This window comes from Monodelphis domestica, chromosome 1 (assembly GCF_027887165.1).
Source record: "Monodelphis domestica isolate mMonDom1 chromosome 1, mMonDom1.pri, whole genome shotgun sequence".
NCBI lineage: Eukaryota > Metazoa > Chordata > Mammalia > Didelphimorphia > Didelphidae > Monodelphis > Monodelphis domestica.
The window spans coordinates 474,980,399-475,002,585 of record NC_077227.1 but is presented as its reverse complement, the minus strand read 5'-3'; the positions used below and the strand labels follow the sequence as shown (position 1 = coordinate 475,002,585).

The following is a 22,187-nucleotide window of genomic DNA, read 5'->3' as shown; positions in this document are numbered from 1 at the left end:
GGATATATAGCACATTACATTGTATCTTCTACTGTCCTTTTCTCTTTTAGTGTGCCCTCCCATTTTGCAGTTTAGTCCCACAAAATATATCAACCTGCCTATAGAATATCTGAGGTTTAGTTCATATTATTTCAGGCCTGAACTTATATTTCTCCAAATTCCACATCAATATTATCTCCTTGTGTATTTTTTTAAAAATCTAATACCCCCATTTTTGTTATTTTTTTAAATGCATAAGTGTCTACCCACAAACTGGTTTTTTTTCTCTTTTAGTAGAGACAGGCAATTAAGTAGTACAATGGATAGAATGCCCAGCCCTGAAGTCAGGAGGACCCAAGTTCCAATTAAGCCTCAGATAATTACTAGACTGTCTGACCATGAGCAAGTCACTGTTTGCCTCATTTTATTCATCTGTAACTTAGCTGGAGAAGGAAATGACAAACTACTCTAGTATCTTTGTCAAGAAAACCTCAGTCACAAAGAGTCTGTGAGACAAATCAACTAAGCAACAACAGTTATCTAGAGATGAGGTGACTTTTTGTTATTTGTGCTTTTTTCCTAGTTGCATTTCTTTACTTTTATTTTGCTTCAAGTGATCTGTCAAGAAAGGAGCACTTAAGATGGGTGAAACTTGGGACACCAGTGCAATAGTCCAAGAGAGAAATGATGACAGTCTGAGTGAAAGGGACAGCAGTGGGAATACACAAATCAAGTGTCTTTGCCCTGGCACTCTCTCTCCTTGTTCTCTTAAACCTCTCTTCTAGCTCCATGTTCACATACAAATTGCTAGAGCCCCAAACTCCCAGACTTCTTCGCAAAACCCGAACTGGCTCAGTTCTTATTCTCCCTTAGCCCCTCATACACACTTCTGTTAATTGCACAACTCTAGAACTGCCCCCAATAAAAGCAGACCTCTTTCCATCCCATTCACACTCACCGGCCTAAAGGGAATCTCTATTCTATAAAATACAACCTGAGAGTAACTAACACCTGAGAGCAGCCAAATACCTCTCTTACTTTGAGTGCATAGGAATTTACCCATTGCCAGATCATCAGTGTCTTAACAATTGTTTCCCTCTATGTTTGCTGTGTTCTTCCCAAACTAATCACTCTTCCCAAGAGAATCCTTTAAGAGACTTATCTTGCATTACTGGGGGTCAGATTACTTGCTTCATGAAGGCAAGTATCAAGTCTTCCCTAAGCTTTGTATCTGGCTCAGGAAACGCTGTTTTCAATAACAGGGAAGGAAGACTGTGTGGCAGAAGTAGCATTCTCTCAATTAGTAAGATGCTATAATTAAATGAATTTGTTCCTTCAAGTACTTTCAGATTTGTCTGTGCTTTCCAATTTCCAAAAGTAAGAGACAACTGAGAATCATGAAAATTATGTTGTGGACATTATGTATTTTGATGTTACACTTAAATTTGTCATGAAGTAACAAGCTATGAACTGTGCATAAGGAAACAATTCTGTAGCCCTAAATTGACACCTTATCTAGACCTAAAAGTGTAAGGAACGTATGGGCCATATATTCATTCTGAGACCTCCAGGTCAGCAGGGCCTCAAAAAAGCGGTGAAATGTGCCCATATTTTGTTAAACTTGGTATTTTAGCAAATGGACTACGAAAAAAACTAACACGAAGTGGACACTTAATAACTATTGTATTAAATTGGCTCTTCACAAGAAAAAGTTAACCAGAGAAGTTGATTTTGCTTCCTTGTCTCTGGCACTCTTCCTGAGGATATATGTACTTTACATTTTTACTAAGTGCTTGTTAACTAACTGACTGGCACAGGAACAGGGGAAACAGTATTTGGTCTTTCTGATCTCACTTTAGATCTATCAGTTATTCCAGGAAGCTAGCTCATCATAATAATGTCTATTGTTCTTTGAAATTTACATTTCAGAAATGTACAATTTTTAAAGTAAGAAAACAATCAAAGTCAAGGTTCTTGAGATATTTATCTCAAGGACTATAGCTGGCATAACATTCTGAATACAAAGTATCTTTTGGGAGGTTTGAAGGAGGCCCCAAAGTGCCACATCATCAGGAACCACCACCCTAGAATGGGGTATAAAGGCAGGTGAGCCTAGAATATTCATCAGAACCATTCTCATAATCCCAGCCTCTACCAACATGAAGCAAATGAAACTTCTGCTGCTAATCATGGGACTGGCCCTGGTCAGAGGCATCCGGGTCCAGCATGGCCACTGCAAGGAGCACAACCAAAATGTAAATAAATGGGAGTGGGCACAGAGGGATTGAGAGGGGGGTCTAAAATAGGTTTGGAGATAAAGGGCAAGGAAAGCAGAACATATGTCTATAGAGGAGGGGGAGTACTCGGCTTGGGGCAAGATGGAAAGGATACAGGTTTGTGTCTTCTACCTCAAAGCTAGGTTTTTGAATGATTCAGGAGTTGAAATCATTTGAAGGTCTGACACAATGAAAAGTATACAAGTGAGCTGTGTATAGGAGATAGGCCCTGGGTATGTGATTTCATTAATATGGGGAATTCTTAAGTAAGGAGATTCCCTCTATCAATGCAGGTCAATACCTTTTGTGCAAAGATAAAAGGGACAAATGAAATTTCTTCTCATTCAAGATGTCCTTTTAAATGTTTAGTGTAGATGAATGCTTAATTACATTTCCTAGTCTAAGTTGCTGGGAGGGTGAATGTGGGAGATGGGGAGGGAGATTAGGTATGAATATGGTTTAGGGGTACAAGTACCCTCCCTAATCTCTTTTCTTTCTTTCTTTTTGCAAACTCTTACCCTCTGTTTTAGAATCAATGTTTGGTTCCTAGGCAGAAGAGCAGCAAGGGCTAGGCAATGGAGAATAAGTGATTTAACCAGGGTCACACAGCTGGCTTTCAATCCACTGAGCCACTTTGCTGCAAGCCCATCCACCACCCCCCAACCTAGCCTCTTTTAAAATAATCAGTATGAGAAATGCCACAAATTCTCTTCTCTCACTATCTAAATCAACTGAATATTTCCCATATCTATAAAATGATGCACAAGATAATTTCTATAGGTCCCTTAGCTCAAGAACCTTATAACCCTCTGAGGCTGTTCTTCAATTTTTACCTCCCTGAATCAAGTGAAACCAGTTGAAAAGGAACCCATATATGCTAAGTTGTGTCCTGGTCAAAGGAAGTGCTCTAAGGTATAGAACTCAGTACTTGACCTAAGTTAGAGCTGTCATTCACACCCATTGGGCCAGCAGGATCTAAATGGTAACTTTGAAGCTTAGGTCTCTGTGATTGCATACTTTGTGGATTCTGTAACAGCTTAGGGAGAACTCTCAGAGCCAGTCAGAGAAGGGAGAAAGAGAATTCCTAGGATGTACAGAGATGACAATCAGGTTTCAAGTCTTTGCTAAAGGAAAACTCACTCTAGATGTTCTTGCTAGAAAGACAATCCCCATCCTGATACTTCCTATATTATTGAAAGAGAATCATGTTCAGAAGGAAGAAATAGAGTAAGGTTTTTTGGAAATCTCATTTAATCCTGACAGTAACTTCTTTAGGCATGAAGCAGATGTTTTTATTTCCCCAGATGAGCAAAGTGAGGCACTGAAATAGTGTGTCTTTTCTATTGACACATAGCTGGTTAGAGCCACAGATCTAAAACTCTTAATTAATAGTCCAGAGTAGTTTCCAGTGATCATGTCAAATGATCATGTATGCCCCAGGCAAGATGAGAGTAAGAGCACCTTTCACTTTGAAGGCTTGTTCCCTCATCTATGAAACAATGAAACCTCCAATATCCCTTCTTCACAGCTTACAGGAGCCTGGCACACCATTGCATTAGCTTCAAATGACATGTCTAAGATCAGGAGGGAAGGTGTCTTTAGAATGGCTCTCCACAAAGTTACAGACAAGAACGACAAGATATATGGAGAATTTACCATAAGGTAAGTGATACTTATGTTAGCTGGAAGAAGGAAGGGATAAACGCCTGTGTCACAGATCTGGGCTGTACCTATCACACTCTGACCACATACAGGCTGGGTTTCTAAGGTTCTAGGAATCAATTTCTGATTAAGCTCTATGGCTATGCATTCAATCTCATTAAAATGACCATAAAGGGTAACCTTGAAAAGGAAAAACCCTTAGCAATGTAAGTTGTGTGTGCAAAGGTGAAGTTATTGTTGAGTACAGGCAATTTTAAAAAGTTAAATTAAATAAAACCTCACTTTTATTATAATTAATACATTAATATGATAATATACTACAATATACTTAATAATGATATAATAACAATTCTATATATTACATAAAGCCTCAAAGATTTAGTCTGCTTTGGTTTTTTTTTTTTTTTTAAACCCTTACCTTCCGTCTTGGAGTCAATACTGTGTATTGGCTCCAAGGCAGAAGAGTGGTAAGGGCTAGGCAATGGGGGTCAAGTGACTTGCCCAGGGTCACACAGCTGGGAAGTGGCTGAAGCCAGATTTGAACCTAGGACCTCCCGTCTCTAGGACTGGTTTTCAATCCACTGTGCTACCCAGCTGCCCCCTGCTTTGGTTTTTTAAATTATGATCCACAGGGAGGGGAGAGCCACTGTTTTTTTTTTCTTCCATGATCATCCTTGGCTCACTTTTCAACCACAAACCATCAGTTGGAGACAAAATGGGTTCCTAAAAACATCTCTGCTAAGGAGACAAAGAGAAGAATTAGAGAGTATAGAGGCATATATCATGCTTAGATCCTGGCAACTTAGCAAGGGCTTCATCTACATCCTCATTCAAAAGATCCTGAAAGGCTTTGCTCACATCAGAAAGAGAGGTGTGAAAAAAAAACCCTCCTAGACTCCTAACTCCCAGCAATGAAAGCTAGTAGGAAAAAAAAATCTAAACCTGATTTCTTGTCCTTATTCTTTTATTAATTGTCTGTTTGACTAAACAAATGATTATAACTCTCCCTCTATTAAAGCTTTAAAATAAGAACAAAAAAATCTTCTCTATTCACCTCCAGGGATGATTTGGAGATAACATGTTAGTCAGTCAGTCATTTTTCAGTCATGTCCTACTCTTCAAGACCCCATTTTGGGGTTTTCTTGGCAAAGATAGTCAAATGGTTTGCCATTTCCTTCTCCAGGTCACTTTACAGGTATCAATCTTGAAAAACATAGAACCACTAAAGTAGTTAGAAAGAACAAGTCTTTAATCAGGAACAGAGGGACAATGCTCAAGATATGGCCACTACACAGAGTCAGATGCTAAATACTACATAGAGCCAAAGCTCTGGGGCTCTGGGAGCAATGTCTCTGGTAAAGCATACCACCCAAGGAGATTTTCTGAGGAGCAAAAGAACCAAGGGTCTCTGGTAATACTCTCCCCTTTGTTTAGTTAAGCAGTCTTCTCTTGGATGTGTTTTTAAAATAAAATCGACTAAAAAAATATATTAATATACCAAATTTTATTTCCAGGAAAAATGGTAGATGTCATCGGTTATCCCTCACAGCTTACAAGACAGATAAAGAACATCAATATTTATCATTATGTAAGTATACATGAGGATATGTGATCTTAAAGAAGTCTCTTTCACTAGGCCTTACTTTCTCCATTTGTGCAGAGAGTAAGTAGTTGGACTAAATGACCTCCAATATCCTTCAGTGTAAATGTTCTGTGATTCTGGAAGGAGGGTGGAAATAGAACCAATTTTGAGAAGGGTTTGTGATCAGAAGAGCAATTTGTCAAGGGTATCAGAAAAGTAATGAGACTAGAATTTCTAGGAAAGACCTTTTGCTGACATACAACTTCAAATATTTCACTCTTCTTTTCCCTTATTTCATGCTATGAGAAATTCTAACCTTTGTACATTGGTGATTTTCACAGACTCGGGAGCAAACATTTTCTACATAACACATATTAAGCGGAATGAATATTTCATGATAACCTTATATAATTACCACAAGAACAAAAAAACATTAATGTTTGCACTCTATGGTATGTATTCTATAACCCCTCCTCAACATACTTCTTTCTTATTCCAAAAGAATAGATGAGCAATGAAATTAAAAAGGCAAATAGATTTGGAGATGTCCAAAGGAGTGTCCACTGCAATACACAGTGTTTGAGATTAAGAGAAACACTTCCTAGGGCAACAAACTGACCAACTTGAGAAAACTCTGGGTAACTACTAAAGGCAATTCTGAACCTTGTCTGTCCCATATCCTCCTTCAGGAAAGTCTTGTTCCACCTGAAAATGAAAGAAAACAGAGAAAAGAGTTATCAGTGACCTCATCTTGTAGCATAAGAATAAATATTCATTTCCTAATTCATTCATGAATTCCACAAATATTTACTATACCTTTACTATGTATGATCACTTTCTTGGACACTAACAAATATAAAGTAGCTCCTGAAGGATGAATTAATCCACAAAGGGTGCCAAAACATAGCAACAACTTATTTATATGAGTCAAGAATGAAAAGGGTAAGGAGAGGTATGGACAAAGTGTTAGGAGTGACTCAGGAGAAAGAAAGATCATTTCTGTTTAAGGATATCAGGTTAGGCTTCATTGGGAGGTAGAATTTGAAGATAGGAATGAGACAGTCAGACCTTAGGGGAAGAACATTGCCAGGGAAATGTACAATAAACTAAAGAAATCTTTTTAAAGACCTCCTACAATCTTGCTGTCTCTAAATCTATATTGGCATTTCAAAACTAATAAAGTTTCTACCAGTTGTGATTGGTCAGAGATTCCACCACCACTCATCCCATTTCCCAGTCCCAATTCCCTCCAGGGAAGAACTGAAGTCCCCTCCTCTGTAAAATTAGGAATTTGGAGTAGATGATCTCTAAGATGCCTTGTGGATCTGGTGTTATGAAGAGTGAAGTACAGTGATTTTCTCCTAATGACGGGGGTTGGGGAGTAGTTGGGCCAAAGCAGTAAAGTATTTCTGGGAGGATATTTCCCATTCTCTCTTTTCGAGGTCAGTCAGATTTACTCTGACTCCCAATCTCTTCTGTGCTCATCTTCATAACCAACAGAAGATGTTATCCTCTCCTTTCTGTTCAAACATGAAACATCATTCTAATCCCTGGGTATATAGAAGCTGAATTTCCCAGATCAGAAAAACATCTATTTTTGCCATGTTCATCCAACCACCTTCTCCCCTCTATATTATCCTAAATGACCAGTGAGAGTGATTTACCATGTGTTCTAACTTTCATCTTACTTTATAGGACGAAATCGAGAAGTGAGAGAAGAAATTAAGGAGAATTTTAAAGAACTGTGTTTAAATAACAATCTCAATGAGAGAGACATAGTGTATTTGACTCATTTTGGTAAGTTCTCCAAACCCACATCTACCTCTTCTCTTAAAATGTACCTGGGAAAATTTATGGGATGAAATTGATTTAGCTTCCCTTGTCCTAACATAGAGTTTTATTTTTCTCTCCTCTTTAATAGTAAAAAAATTAAAAATTCTGTTTTGGTGCTGAGATCATTAGTATTCTGTTCTATACCCACAGATCGATGTGAGGAACTTGCCTAGTAAAGAAGATCACTCTGGCCTGCAGGTCTGTTATACTTAAATCTGAGACTATTCCTTGAGGTTATGACTCTTTGGAGTTCCAGGGCTCAGTGCCCTGAGATCCAGTTGTGTATCTGGGGAATCAATGTAAATCATTGTGAAGAGACCCTATTATGTCCTAGGAACTATGAGTTCCCAGCTGCATTTGGGTTCTATGTATTCATCTTGAAATGTTCCTTGAAAGTAAGCCCTTAAAGTGAGGAAGTGAGAGTGATTAACATTCCCTTCCCTCTTGGGGAAATTTTAATTCTCTTCTAATATAAGGTTCCTTTATTGTTCCTTTCCCCTTCTTCTCTCCTTTTGGCTTGTCCCTTCCTCTTTAACCTTTCCTCTGTCTCCAAAACCATCAAAATATGGGTGGTTGAGTTGAGGCTGTGAAGTGGGCTGAGTGACAGAGATTGAGGTGATATTATTAAGGGTAATTAGAATTAGGAACTGTGAAGAGCATTTGGCAATGATTCTCAAAAGAGAATCAAGACTAAGTTTTGAAGTTTTGTAGTCAATTACTATTTTCCACTTATCTTCTTGAAGGTATTTGTCCAAATTTCACAATTTTAGGGAATATTGGTACATGTATATTTATTCTGCCACTTTTCTAACCTCATAATTATTCTTCATCATCACTAAGCCTTCCATTACCCATCCCCTAGCTCCTCATGACAGTACTTTCTGATAATATTTCCAATCTCCATCTCTCCCTAGGAACCTTCTCCTGAAGAGTCAAAGTCATATCCAGCACATGAATTCCCCACCTGAGTCATCCTGTGATTACATGATATAATCAGTTTCCTGTCACTGTCCCAGCAGGTCACCCAAGATGAATGATACCTGTTTTTCTGGGAGGGCCACTTGTTTCTCTGAAAGAATCAGCCATTCAAATTACCAAAGTTCTGCTGAATTTCTAGTTTCTTTAATTTCTAAGGGGAGTCTTTCCTTTCTTCTCTCTTTCCATACCAAAGACAATATCCTCAGAAGAGGTTTTCTGCAAATTCCCAATAAATGATTTATTTGGTGCAGCTGTGTCCCATGTCTATTTTGAAAGATAGGCAAAGATGATGTCAGATAAAAAAGGGGGGATCTTGTATACTCTCTGAAAGTAAAATGTACCCAGTTACCACAATTCACTTTCAAAAGTCTGTGAACAAGAAAGACCATCCTTTTAGATATTTGTATGCCATTTGAAAGAATCATTATCCTTAATTCATATGTGGAAATTAAAATTCTATAAAGAAAATTAGGACAAAGTTTGGATGGTCATAAGGAAAAATAAATCAATTAAGCATTAAAAACAGACTTGATGGGTAAATTGAATTCTCAATTCTGGAGAATTCTAAGATAGAAATCAAGTATTAGTATATGTCATCCTTTTCTATCCTCAGCCCATCTGTTTGAGTAGGGTTTGGCCTAGATCAAGACCAAGATCATGCAACTAATAAAGGCTAGGTTGGAATTTGAGTCAGTCTTCCTGACTCTAGGGCCAGCACTCAATAGAGTGACACTATGCTATCTTGCTGCCTCAATATTTATATTTAAGACAGACAATTGTTAAAAAGAGTTTCATATTCACGTGTCCTAACAGAAGCTCAAGAACAACAGAATATATTTTGTATTAGAATAAGATGGTTGCAATTAAGATAGTATTGTTAGAAGTTAAGAATCTCTTGCTCTACAAATCATTCTCATGGTTTTTTTCCAGGATATTTTCACATACACACATACACATGCACACACATGCACACATGCACATAAATCATATTTATTAGCTGGCAGTGGAACCATATTGGGAGAAGAAAGTATAGAAATTAGAAAGAGGGAAGAGACGATTCCCAGATGTTCCTAAAGGTCTTTGTTTTCTAGCCTCTGGTTATGTTGCTGTTCATCTTTTTACATTAGTCTTCACTGGGACCTGGTATTTTCTATTCTCCCCTAGACAGTGAGGGCAGTTGGGGAAGAGGGAAGGTGCAGGGAAAGAGGAAAGAAATCACAATGCTATTTAATTGTCCCTCAAGTGATTTCTATATTCCTTCTGATTTAGTCAGGTTACTGTTCTTCTGGGCAAGGACATGAGAGAGGAGAGGTACCTTGGAGAGGGATATATTTGTAGAATGAGGAATTATGAAAAGCTTTTAAAAGTTGGCTATTTAAGGGGACAGCTAGGTGGCTGGCTAGCTCAGTGGATTGAGAGCCAGGCTTAGAGACAGGAGGTCCTCAGTTCAAATCTGCCCTCAGATATTTCCTTTATGTGTAACCCTGGGTAAGTCATTTAAATGCCATTGCCTCACCCTTACCATTCTTCTGTCTTAGAACCAATACACACTATTGAATCTAAGATGGAAAGTAAGGGTTTTGTTGTTGTTGTTGTTGTTTTAAGTTGAGTGCTTGAAATGTGAATAAGGCAATCAGGGAAGTATAAAGGATTACCATGAAAAAAGATCAGAAGAGCCTGGATAACACAAAATTTTAATTAACCCAGTTATCATAATTTCATTATTTCCTCCAAGAACAAGTTAATATCCCAGAGTTGGAGCAGAGAAAATAAAGGATGAATTTAGCTCATAGTAAAGAATAGTCATGAAGTGATTATAGCCAAATTTCAAATCTCCCAGGTAAAGAAGAAAATATTGCAAGGAGACAAAAAGAAATAATTTAAATATCATGGAGGTAAAAATGGTGGCATAGAGGCAGCAAAAGTTCAGACCTCTGAAAACCCTTCCATACCAATTACAAACTAAATGCTCCTAGGGGACTAAAAATCAAACCTAAGAACAAGACATTGCCAAGGAATCCTCCTGCTGGACTCAATTCAAAAGGTACACCCCCCAAAAGCCAGCATTCAAGGACACTCGGGTTTAAGGGGAAGGAAGAAGGAAGGTCCCAGGACTCCTCCCCCACCTAGAGTGCTAAGCCTCCTGCTGCAGCAGGAACCTATGGCAGGCAAAGGTGCTGGTCTGGAGGGAGTATCTTGCAGGCAGGGATGTCCTAGGCTCAGAGTGTCAAACACAGGTGGTAGGGAAGGACCTGGAGAGGGAGCTCAGAGAAGGCATCCTGGTCACAGTGGCGGAGACCTTCCATAGTGCTCCAGCCTTCCAGGAGGTTTTGGCCTCAGGGCATATCCAGCACAATCCATCTGGATTTAATCCCATCAAAAGTCTTCAGAGGTCAGGGAAGCTCAAGCTCCAACACCCCTCTGCCAAAGACTGCTGGACCTTAATCCAATAAAAGCCTCCAGAGGACAGGGAAGCTCAAACTCCAACACCCCTCTCCCACAGAATGCACTGAGAGATCTGATGTCAAAGCTCCAAGAAGGGAGACTGACAGAAAATCCCAAAACCAAAAAAAGTGAGAGGAGCAAGAGCACAGACAACTTCAGGGAGTAAAGAAGGGGTAAGGATGAACAAACAACAGAAAAAGAAAAAAGAAATTACATTCAACAGCTTCTATACAGGCAATGAACAACGAGCAAATGGAACAGAGAAGAAGGAGGGAACATCAAGCAATAAAACAGAAAACCCAGTGAATTGGATACAAACTTTGGAAGAACTCAAAATATAATTCAAAACAAATTTAAGAGAGGCTGAAGACAATTGAGAAAAGAACTCAAATACTAGGATAAGTCATCTGAAAACAGAAAATGGTGTCATGAAAGCCAAAATCAACCAGCTTGAAAATGAGGCAAATGAGATGAAAGATGAGGCAAAGAGGATGAAAAATGAGGCAAAGGAGATGAGAGATAAGGTAAAGAGAATGAAAGATGACTTCCAGAGAAAATCAGACCAGAAGGAGAAGAATGACCAAAAAGTATGAAAGAGGCATGGAGAGAGAAAGGACTGACAAGCCAAGCATGCAAGAAACAAGCTGGGGACCTGATCTGCAAAATCAAGGAGAAGGTTCCAAATGGAATGTTCCCAGGAGGAGGCAGTTGAGCTGACCAGGAGAAACTGAGAAACCTCTGCTCTCTCTGGGGGTTGACTGACCAAGAAAGGAGGAAAGCCTAACTGAAGAGGGAAGAAGTTGAGAACTAATCTTGTTAGTTTTTGTCCCAGGCTGAAGGACCCTTGAGGGGGACTTCTGAAATTAGGCCAAGAGACCTTGGTGGCTTTGTGGAGAAGAAAAGAAGAATAACAGTTGTCCTCCATCTCTCTGACTGTTCCCCTGTCACAGTTGTGACTGGACTGATTTCCCAAACCCTCAAATTCTCCTTATAGTTCAGGGAAACCCTCATCCCTCTTTCCTCAGTTTCCCATCCTATTGTTTCCAATAAACCCCTTATCTGAGAAAGGAAAAGAGTAACTTTATAGTCCATTTGGGGGGAGGGAGGAAGCCAAAGGCTTCAAGAAGTGGGTGGTTAAGGGAGGGAGTGAGGGAACAAGAGGGTAGTAAATAGATTGATCCATTAGCCTTCAAATAGGGATCAATAGGCAAACCCCAGTGCATTCCCCTGTGGCAGCATCCTTCTATCTGTAGCAGCATTTCTCAGTGTCTCTCAAGTCTCATTTATCGCCATTGCAAATAGACAGCCCTCTCAGGTGTGTCCCCTACCAGCAGCTCTCTAGTCTCAAGCCAGAGTATCAGTCACTACAATCAGAAATAGTCACAGATTATTTTTCTATTACAAAAGCCAGGGATGAAATCCAGTCTTTAAGAATCAGAATACAACAACTAGAATTAAGTGACTTTACAAGGCAGCAGTATATTATAAAATAAAATAAAAAGAATGAAAAAATTGAGGAAAATATGAAGCATCTCATTCACAAAACAGAAGATTTAGAAATTCATTCTAGGAGAGACAACTTAAGAATCATTGGTCTACCAGAAGACCATGACAAAAGAAAAAGTCTGGATGTCATATTACAGGAAATTATCCAAGAAACAAGAGGGAAAAGTAGAGATTGAAAGAATCCACAGATAACCTCTTATACTTAATCCCCAACTGAACAACACACAGGAATGTTATAGCCAAATTCAAGAACTAACAGACCAAGGAAAAAATATTACAAGCTACCAAGAAGAAGTCATTCAGATACCATGGAACCACAGTGATGATAACAAAGGATCTGGCTGTATCTACACTGAAGGACCGAAAGGCATGGAATATGATATTCCAGAAAGCAAGGGAACTAGGTCTACAACCAAGAATCAACTACCCAGAAAAACTGACTATATTCTTATAGGGGAAAGTATGGTCATTTAACAAAATAGAAGAATTCCAAGCATTTGTAAAGAAAAGACCAGACCTGAACAGAAAATTTGATGCCCAAGCACAGAACTCAAGAGTATCATCAAAAGGTAATTTAAAAAAGAAAGGAAAAAGAAAAACAAAACAAAACAAAAAACGTTTTAAGAGACCCAATGAGTTAAAATATGTATCCCTATGAGAAAAAAAGGACATTGATAACTCTTAAAAATTGTTATTATCACTTGGGCAGCTAAAACAATTACACTTAGACAGAATAGTGACAAACTGTATAGGATGAAATGCCAAGACATAAATATGTGTATAGATATATGTATGCATAAATACATATACATGTGAGCATATATATATATATATATATACACAACTAGAGCTAAAAAGAGCTTAATACTAAAAGAAATGGGGAAAGAAACAAAAGGGGGTAAATTTATAAGTCACAAAGAAGCTCATGGTGGGAGGGGGGAAAACATCAATACACTGGAAGGGTAAAAAAGTTGGAGACAGGAAATACTCAACTCTTATGTGCATTGAAAATGACCCAAAGAGGGAAGAACAATCCAATACACTTGGGCAGAAAATAGATTTATGCCCTATAGGGAAGTAGAGGGTAACAAAGAGACTGGAGGGGAGAGAAGCAGTACAAGGGAGGGAGAAGTTGGGGGTAGATTTTAAAAGACTGCAAAGAAAATAAAGGGGAAAAAGAAGGGAGGGGATAGAAAGGGAAGTAAAATAAGGGTGGGAATTAGGGGGACTGATTAAAAACAAACATTAGTGTAGAAGGAAACAATAAAAGAAGAAAAGGAAGGACTAGGAGTAGAAATAAAAATGCTGGGAAATACAAAGCTGGTAATCATAATTCTGAATGTGAATGGAATGAACTCACCCATAAAATGCAAGCGAATAGCAAAGTGAATTAGAATCCAAAACCCTATCATATGCTGTCTACAAGAAACACATATGACAAAGGTAGATACACATAGGGTGAAAGTAAGAGGATAGAGCTAAATCTATTGGGCATCAACTGATAAGAAGGCAGGAGTTGCAATCATGATATCTGACAAAACCAAAGAAAAAATAAGAGATAGGGAAGGTAATTACATCCTGATAAAAGGCAGTACAGACAATGAGGAAATATCTGTACTCAACATGTATGCACCAAATGGCATAGCATCCAAATTTCTAAGTGAGATACTAGTGGAGCTCAAAGATGAAATAGATAGAAAAACTATATTAGTGGGAGACCTGAACCTTCCTCTATGAAAACTAGATAAATCAAACCAAAAAATAAATAAGAAAGAGGCAAGAGAAGTGAATGAAATCTTGGAAAAATTAGAGTTAGTAGATATGGGGAGAAAAATAAATAGGGACAAAAAGGAATACACACCTTCTTTTCAGCAGCAAATGGTACATTCACAAAAATTGATCATGTATTAGGGCATAAAAACATTGCAAACAAGTGCAAAAGAGCAGAAATAATAAATGCAAACTTCTCAGATCACAATGCAATGAAAATAATAATTAGTAATGGTACATGGAGAGGTAAATCAAAAATTAATTGGAAATTAAACAATATGATTCTCCAAAACCTGTTAGTTAAAGAACAAATTATAAAAACAATTAATAATTTCATTGAAGAAAATGACAATGATGAGACATCCTTCCAAAACCTATGAGATGCAGTCAAAGCAATACTCAGGGAGAAATTTATATCCTTGAGTTCATATATTAACAAACTAGAGAGGGCAGCTGTCAATGAGTTGTGCATGCAAATTAAAAAACTAGAAAGCAAACAAATTAAAAATCATCAGATAAAGACTAAATTAGAGATCCTAAAAATCAAAGGAAAAATTAATAAAATTGAAAGTCAAAGAACTATTGATTTAATAAATAAGACTAGAAACTGGTGTTTTGAAAAAACAAATAAAATAGACAAAGTACTATTCAGTCTAATTAAAAAAGAAAAGAAAAAAACTAAATTGACAGTATCCCAGATGAAAAGGGAGACCTCACTTCAAATGAAGAGGAAATTAAGGCAATCATTAAAAACTATTATGCCCAATTATATGGCAACAAATATGGCAATCTAGGTGAAATGGATAAATATTTATAAAAATATAAATTGCCTAGACTAACAGAGGATGAAATAGATTACCTAAACAATCCCATATCAGAAAAAGAAATTGAACAAGCCATCAAAGAACTCCCTAAGAAAAAATCCCCAGGTCTAGATGGATTCACAAATGAATTCTATCAATTAGTAATGGTACATGGAGACATTCAAAGAACAACTAATCCCAATATTATACAAACTATTTCACAGAATAAGCAAAGAAGGAGTTCTACCAAATTCCTTTTATGAAACAAATATGGTACTGATTCCAAAGCCAGGCTGGTCCAAAACAGAGAAAGAAAACTATAGACCAATATCCTTAATGAATATAGATGCTAAAATATTAAATAGGATATTAGGGAAAAGACTCCAACAAGTCATCATGAGGGTTATTCACTATGACCAGGTAGATTTCATACCAGTAATGCAAGGATGGTTCAATATTAGGAAAACAATCTACATAATTGACCATATCAACAAGCAAACTGACAAAAATCACATGATTATCTCAAAAGATGCAGAAAAAGACTCTGACAAAATACATCACCCATTCCTATTGAAAACACCAGAAAGTATAGAATAAAAGGCCTTTCCTAAAAATAATAAACAGGATATATCTAACACCATCAGTAAACATCATCTTCAATAGGGATAAACTAGAAGCCTTCCCAGTAAGATCAAGAGGGAAACAAGGATGCCCATTATCACCTCTATTATTTAACATTGTACTATTAACACTAGCTGTAGCAATTAGAGAAGAAAAAGAAATTGAAGGTATTAAAACAGGTAATGAGGAGACCAAGTTATCACTCTTTGCAGATGATATGATGGTCTACTTAGAGCCCTAGTGAAGCAACCAAAAAGCTAGTCGAAATAATCTACAACTTTAGCAAAGTTGCAGGATACAAAATAAACCCACATAAGTCATCAGCATTTCTATATATCTCCAACACATCTCAGCAGCAAAAATTAGAAAGAGAAATATCATTTAAAACCACCCTAGACAATATAAACTACTTAGGAATCTAACTGCCGAGACAAACACAGGAACTATATGAACACAACTACAAAACACTCTCCACACAATTAAATCTAGACTTGAGCAATTGGAAAAACTTTGATTGCTCAAGGGTAGGATGAGCTAACATAATAAAAATGACAATCCTACCCAAATTAATTTACTTATTTAGTGCCATACCCATTGAACTACCAAAAAACTTTTTTTTTTACTGAATTAGAAAAAATCATAACAAAGTTCATTTGGAAGAACAAAAGATAAAGGATATCCAGGGAAATCATGGAAAAAAAATGTGAAGGAAGGAGGACTTGCAGTCCCAGATCTCAAACTATACTATAAAGCAGTGATCATCAAAACAATTTGGTACTGTCTAAGAGAGAGAAAGGAGAATTAGTGGAATAGACTTGGGGTAAATGACCTCAGCAAGACAGTCTATGATAAGCCCAAGGATCCCAGCTTTTGGGACAAAAATCCACTATTTCATAAAAACTGCTGAGAAAATTGGAAGACAGTGTGGGAGAGATTAGGTTTGGATCAACACCTCAGACCCTACACCAAGATAAACTCAAAATGGATGAATGACCTGAATATAAGGAAGGAAACTATAATCAAATTAGGTGAACACAGAATAGTATACATGTCAGATCTTTGAGAAAGGAAAGACTTTAAAACCAAGCAAGAGCTACAAAAAAATCACAAAATTTAAAATCAATAATTTTGATTACAGCAAATTAAAAAGTTTTTATACAAATAAAACCAATGCAAACAAAATTAGAAGGGAAGCAACAAATTGGGAAACAATCTTCATAACAAAAACCTCTGACAAAGGTCTAATTATTCAAATTTATAAAGAAGTAAACCAATTGTACAAAAAATCAAGCCATTCTCCAATTGATAAATGGGCAAGGGACATAAATAGACAATTTTCAGTTAAAGAAATCAAAACCATTAATAAGCACATGAAAAAGTGTTCTAAATCTCTTATAATCAGAGAGATGCAAATCAAAACAACTCTGAGGTATCACCCCACACCTAGAAGATTGGCTAACATGACAGCAAAGGGAAGTAAGGAATGTTGAAGGAGATGTGGCAAAGTTGGGACATTAATTCATTGTTGGTGGAGTTATGAATTGATCCAACTATTCTGGAACTATGCCCAAAGGGTGCTAAAAGACTGTCTGCCCTATGATCTTGCCATAGCACTGCTGGGTTTGTACCCCCAAAGAGATAATAAGGAAAAAGACATGTACAAGAAGATTCATAGCTGCACTCTTTGTGGTGGTAAAATTTGGAAAATGAGGGGATGCCCTTCAATTGGGGAATCGCTGAACAAATTGTGGTATATGTTGGTGATGGAATACTATTGTGCTCAAAGGAATAATAAAGTGGAGGAATTCCATGGGAACTGGAACAACCTCCATGAATTGATACAGAGTGAGAGGAACAGAACCAGGAGAACATTGTACACAAAGACTGATATACTGTGTTATAATCGACTTGGAGGAATCTATGAGAAAAACCACTATCCACATTCAGAAGAATAACTATGGAAGTAGAAACACAGAAGAAAAACAACTACTTGAATACATGGGTCAAGGGGATATGACTGGGGAGGTAGACTCTAAATCAGCGGTTCTCAACCTCTCAGTTTGTAGCAATGAGAATACAGAATGCATATCAGGTATTTACATTCTGAATCATAAATGTAGCAAAATTACAGTTTTGAAGTAGCCACCAAAATATTTTTTTTTGGTTTGGGGTCACTGCAACATGAGTAACTGTATTGCGGGGTCATGGCATTAGAAAGGTTGAGAACCACTGCTCTAAATGAACATCCTAATGCAAACACCAACAACATGGAAATAGGTTCTGATCAAGGACACAAGTAATTCCCAATGAAATTGCACATCCGATGCAGGAAGGGTGGGTGGAGGGGAGGGAGGATATAATGTGATTATTATACCCAAGGAATAATGTTCTAAATTGACTAAATAAATTAATTCAAAAACTAAATAAATATCATGGAGCCATAGTCAGGACAACACAAGACTTAGTAGATTCTACTTTGAAAGATTATGGCATGTGCAATATGATGACCCAAAGGGCAAAGGAACTAGGACTATAACAAGAAGAATCCACCCAGCAAAACTAAGCATTCAGGGGGAAAATATGGGTATTTGATGAAATGATGAAATATAGGACATTTTCAAACATAGAGGACTCCCAGGTATTCCTGTTGAAAAGATCAGAGCTGAATAGAAATTTTAATCCTCAAATATAAGACTGAAAAGAAAAATAAAAAGGTAAACAGAAAAGTGAAATCATAAGAGATTCAATGTGGTTAAATTGTTTATATCTCTAAATGGAAAGTTAATACTTGTGCTACTGAGTAGTAGGATGGAGTTTATAGAGACAGAGGGCATGATTGTGAATTGAATATGATGAGATGGAGTGGAATGCAAGAATACAGTGAAGAAAAAAGGCAAAGGAGGTTAGAAACTGGGCATGCATGAGGTAAAACTAATAAAAAATACAGGGAAAATATATATATAACCAAAGGAAGGTTTTCTCTCCTGCAGATGGTGACTATACAACAGCAATCAGAAGAAGAAATGACCAGTGTTTACTTGTCAGTTAACTGACAAGCATTCTGTGGACGATCCTATGATTATAATGTTGCATAAGATGCACTATATTATTAAGGTCCTATTCATTAGAAACAATGATGAAAAGGGTGAAAAAGTACTTTATGAAAAGGAAAATATTTATATTGGTTGTCAAATGATGTGGAATATGAATATTACTGTGGATGGACATTTTGCTATCTAACTCAAATAGAAAAGGAACTTTGTTTACATATATATATATATATATATATACATATATATATATATATATATAGTATTAGGTGGTTTCTTTACTGGGTTTTTTATGGTAATTGAAGGGAATAGGCAAACACACTGAGAAATACGGTAATGGGAAGACAGATTTCTTTCCCTCCTCCTCCCCCCACCAACTTCTGCTGGTTTTTTCAGTTGGAATCTAGCTGGGATCAGAATGGGTAAGTAGACTGAAATTTTAACAGATAACACTCTCTAAAATACCAGAAACAGGGATTTATTTTAAGGAAGGATGAGTAAGGGAATTTGGATAAGAGAGAGGGAGTTCAGGATATATATATATATATATATATATATATATATATATATGTGTGTGTGTGTGTGTGTGTGTGTGTGTGTGTATTTACACACATATATATATGTTTTATGACAAAATAGTGATATGATGAAATACAGTTTTCATGTAAGATTTGGAAAATCCTAGTTTTGTTTTGTTTTTTAAATCTGCAGTATTGATTTAAAGAAACGAATCTCTTTGGTGACAATGTACAGAGGGTAATATTTTCATTTGCATGGGAACAATTTGGTGCTATAAAGAGTCAAAGAATAATCTTATTCTTTTTTATTGAAAATGAAAAATAAAAAAAAATTGTGAAGAAACAGTTTTAAGGGCACCAAACAGACCAGTTTGCTGGAGGTTTCAGAGTTAAAGTGTGATGGGCAAGTTTTAAGACTAAGCAGAGTGAAACTAAGAAAAGGATAAATCATAAAAGTATTTGGATATTGAGACATGATTTTAAAAGGACTATCAATTTGCTATCAGAAATTTGGTATGTTCACTGCTAGGTTTGTACCCCAAATAGATAATAAGGAAAAAACGTGTACAAAAATATTTGTAGTCACACTCTTTGTGGCATCAAAAAAATGGAAAAGGAAGGGGTGTCCATCAATTGAGGAATGGCTTAATAAATTGAGGTATATGTTGGTGATGGAATTACTGTGCTGAAAGGAATAATGAACTGGAGGAATTCCAGGTGAACTAGAACAACATCCAGGAATTGATGTAGAGGGAAAGGAGTATACTAGGAGAATATTATACAGAGACTGATATATTATGGCACAATCGAATGTAATGGACTTTTCTACCAGTAGCAATGCAATGACCCAGGACAATCCAGGGGAATTTGTGAGGAAGAACACTATCTATATTAAGAGAAAGAACTGTGGAACCAGAAATGCATTAGAAAAATATAGGACTGGACTACTGCCCTCATGCCCTGTCCCACCCGGCACCTCCCACTGGACTTCTCTGAGCCAGTGGCGACTGGGCTGATTATGCGAATGTGAGATGAGGACCTCAGCACTCCGGACAGGAACAGCGGCCGCCGCAGACCCAGCCCCAGCTTTCTACCCCTCAGACTCTGTTTCTGTCTCAGTCCGGCCTCTGCGGCGGGCCCAGGACAGGGGACCATGTGGGGCGCCGTGCGGGGCGGCAGGTGGAGGAGCAGCAGAGTCCCGGGCAAGACTTGCGTCCCAAGGAGCAGCCACCGCCTCCAAAAACACTGCTTTAGGACTCAGTAGCCCTTGGGGGCCCTGGCGGCCTTTCCCGCACCGCATACCCTCAGAGCCTTCACCTCCACTTGAGCGGCAATGGAGGCCCAGTCTTGGCCCGGCCTCTCCGATGCAGCCACAGCCTCTTCCACACAGCCGCTTTGCTTGGAGCATGTGTCGAGGCTCTGAGAGGAGCAGGAAAAGTATGAAGGTAAAGCATGACTATGAGGCCCTTCAAGAAAAACTAAGCAAATTGCCTGATAAACTCTTTTAGAATATTATGGTACCTTTTGATCCTCTTGCCTTCATGCCAGGACAACTTGTTAGTACCAATGAAGTCACGGGTTTTCTTGGGGACAACTGGTTTTGCAAATGCTCAGCAAAGAGGGCTGTAGGTTTAGTAGAACGTAGGAAAAAACATTTTCGAAAAGCACTGGATGATTTTTTAAAAAAGTGATGAAGAACTTTGAATCCAGAGTTGAATTCATGGAAGACTTAAAAAGAATGAGTGATGCAGCAGATAATATTGTTGATGGAAAGCACAGAACTGCTCATAAGCCTCATTCAAAACCAAAGACTTTAGATGTATTTGAAGCAGATTTTGTAGATGATTCAAAATCAAAAGAGAGCTTCCTCCGTGAGAAGGAACTGTGAGCTCGACTTGATGGCCTAGAAAGAAGAAGATCTTTTGGGTGAACTCAATAGAAAATCTGATACTTTGTTTGCAAATGGAGATGATGTGACTTCTGAAGAGGAGAAGGAAGATCAAAAGACAAATGTCATGAAACAGAATAACAAATTCTCTTACTCAGTGCAGTTTTGAAAAGGACATTACAAATTCAAAATTATTCAATGGTCAAGTAAATGGTTCAAGTTCTTATAGTGACAATGATAATGATGATGATTGTGGTGATGATGATGATTTAGGAGTTGGAGATAATTCTGTACCAACTATATATTTTTCTCATACAGTTGAACCTAAGAGGGTAAGAATAAATACTGGAAAAATACTACTTTAAAATTCAGTGAAAAGAAAGAAGAAGCCAAATGTAAATGGAGGAATAGCAATGGCAACAGTGGCCATTCTATTCCAGAACTTCCTAATATCAGAACACCTGCTGATGTCTATAGAGTTTTTGCTGATGTTGTGGATGGAGAATATGTCCCTCATAAATCAATTTTGAAGTATCAGAGCAGAAAGAATAGTGATACCAGTAAAAGCAGTGCTGCTGAGCTTGAGGGCCGGGGAGGAGGGATAAGGAGCCTCAGTCATGATGAGACTGCCCGCAGTGATGCCAGTGAAGGAATTTTGGAGGAAGAAGAGGATGGGCATGAAAATCAACAGAAAAAAACTGTTATCCCTATCAGGAAAACTTGAGGCTTTTTCTGGAACTGTAATAGAAAAGGGACTTTTATCTCTTATAATACCACACCCAGGCACTGTTCATCCTGCATTACCAACCATACCTGAGCGAAAAGAAGTTTTGACAAAAGTATCAGAAGAAACTACAAAAAGGATTTCAAAATTCAAAGCTGCCAGATTTCAACAGAGAAACTAGGCCTGCCTAGAAAATGGAAATTTGCATCTTAAAGCATAGTTTTGCAATTTGTTATGAATGTCACTTACAAGTAGTTAGGAGTAGTGCATCCTGTGTTATGTTGGCAGCAAGTTATTTTTACCTCTTTATCAGTGATATTAAAAAATAAAAAATATATGTTTGAATATTTGAGAAAAAGAAAGAAAAAAGAAAAATATATGATCGACCACATAATGCAGTGATGGGCAACCTTTTGAGCTTAGTGTATCAAAATTAGCCAAAAAAAAACACACATAACTCCGGTGGTGTGTCACTTTGAGAAAAAAAAACAACTTAATTTTATGATATTCACATCCTTCTCAGCATATGACCCCATACTTCTCTGTATGCAG

General features: G+C 37.5%; 1 protein-coding gene and 1 pseudogene across 2 annotated transcripts; both read left to right on the top strand.

The window, feature by feature from the left end:
* The first annotated feature begins 2,079 nt into the window (after positions 1-2,079).
* Positions 2,080-8,558, top strand: LOC103094747 (trichosurin-like). 2 transcript variants are annotated; one of them, XM_007475348.3, is made up of 7 exons: positions 2,080-2,234; positions 3,784-3,917; positions 5,432-5,505; positions 5,841-5,951; positions 7,195-7,296; positions 7,483-7,530; positions 8,247-8,558. In XM_007475348.3, the coding sequence occupies exons 1-6, from the start codon at positions 2,139-2,141 to the stop codon at positions 7,503-7,505; spliced, it is 540 nt and encodes a 179-aa protein (XP_007475410.1). In that variant the 5' UTR covers positions 2,080-2,138; the 3' UTR covers positions 7,506-7,530; positions 8,247-8,558. The 2 variants fall into 2 exon arrangements, 1 of the variants encoding a protein (XP_007475410.1); XR_008911165.1 differs by lacking the exon at positions 5,841-5,951.
* Positions 8,559-20,517: 11,959 nt separating this feature from the next.
* Positions 20,518-21,942, top strand: LOC100619223 (unconventional prefoldin RPB5 interactor-like; annotated as a pseudogene).
* Positions 21,943-22,187: the final 245 nt, after the last annotated feature.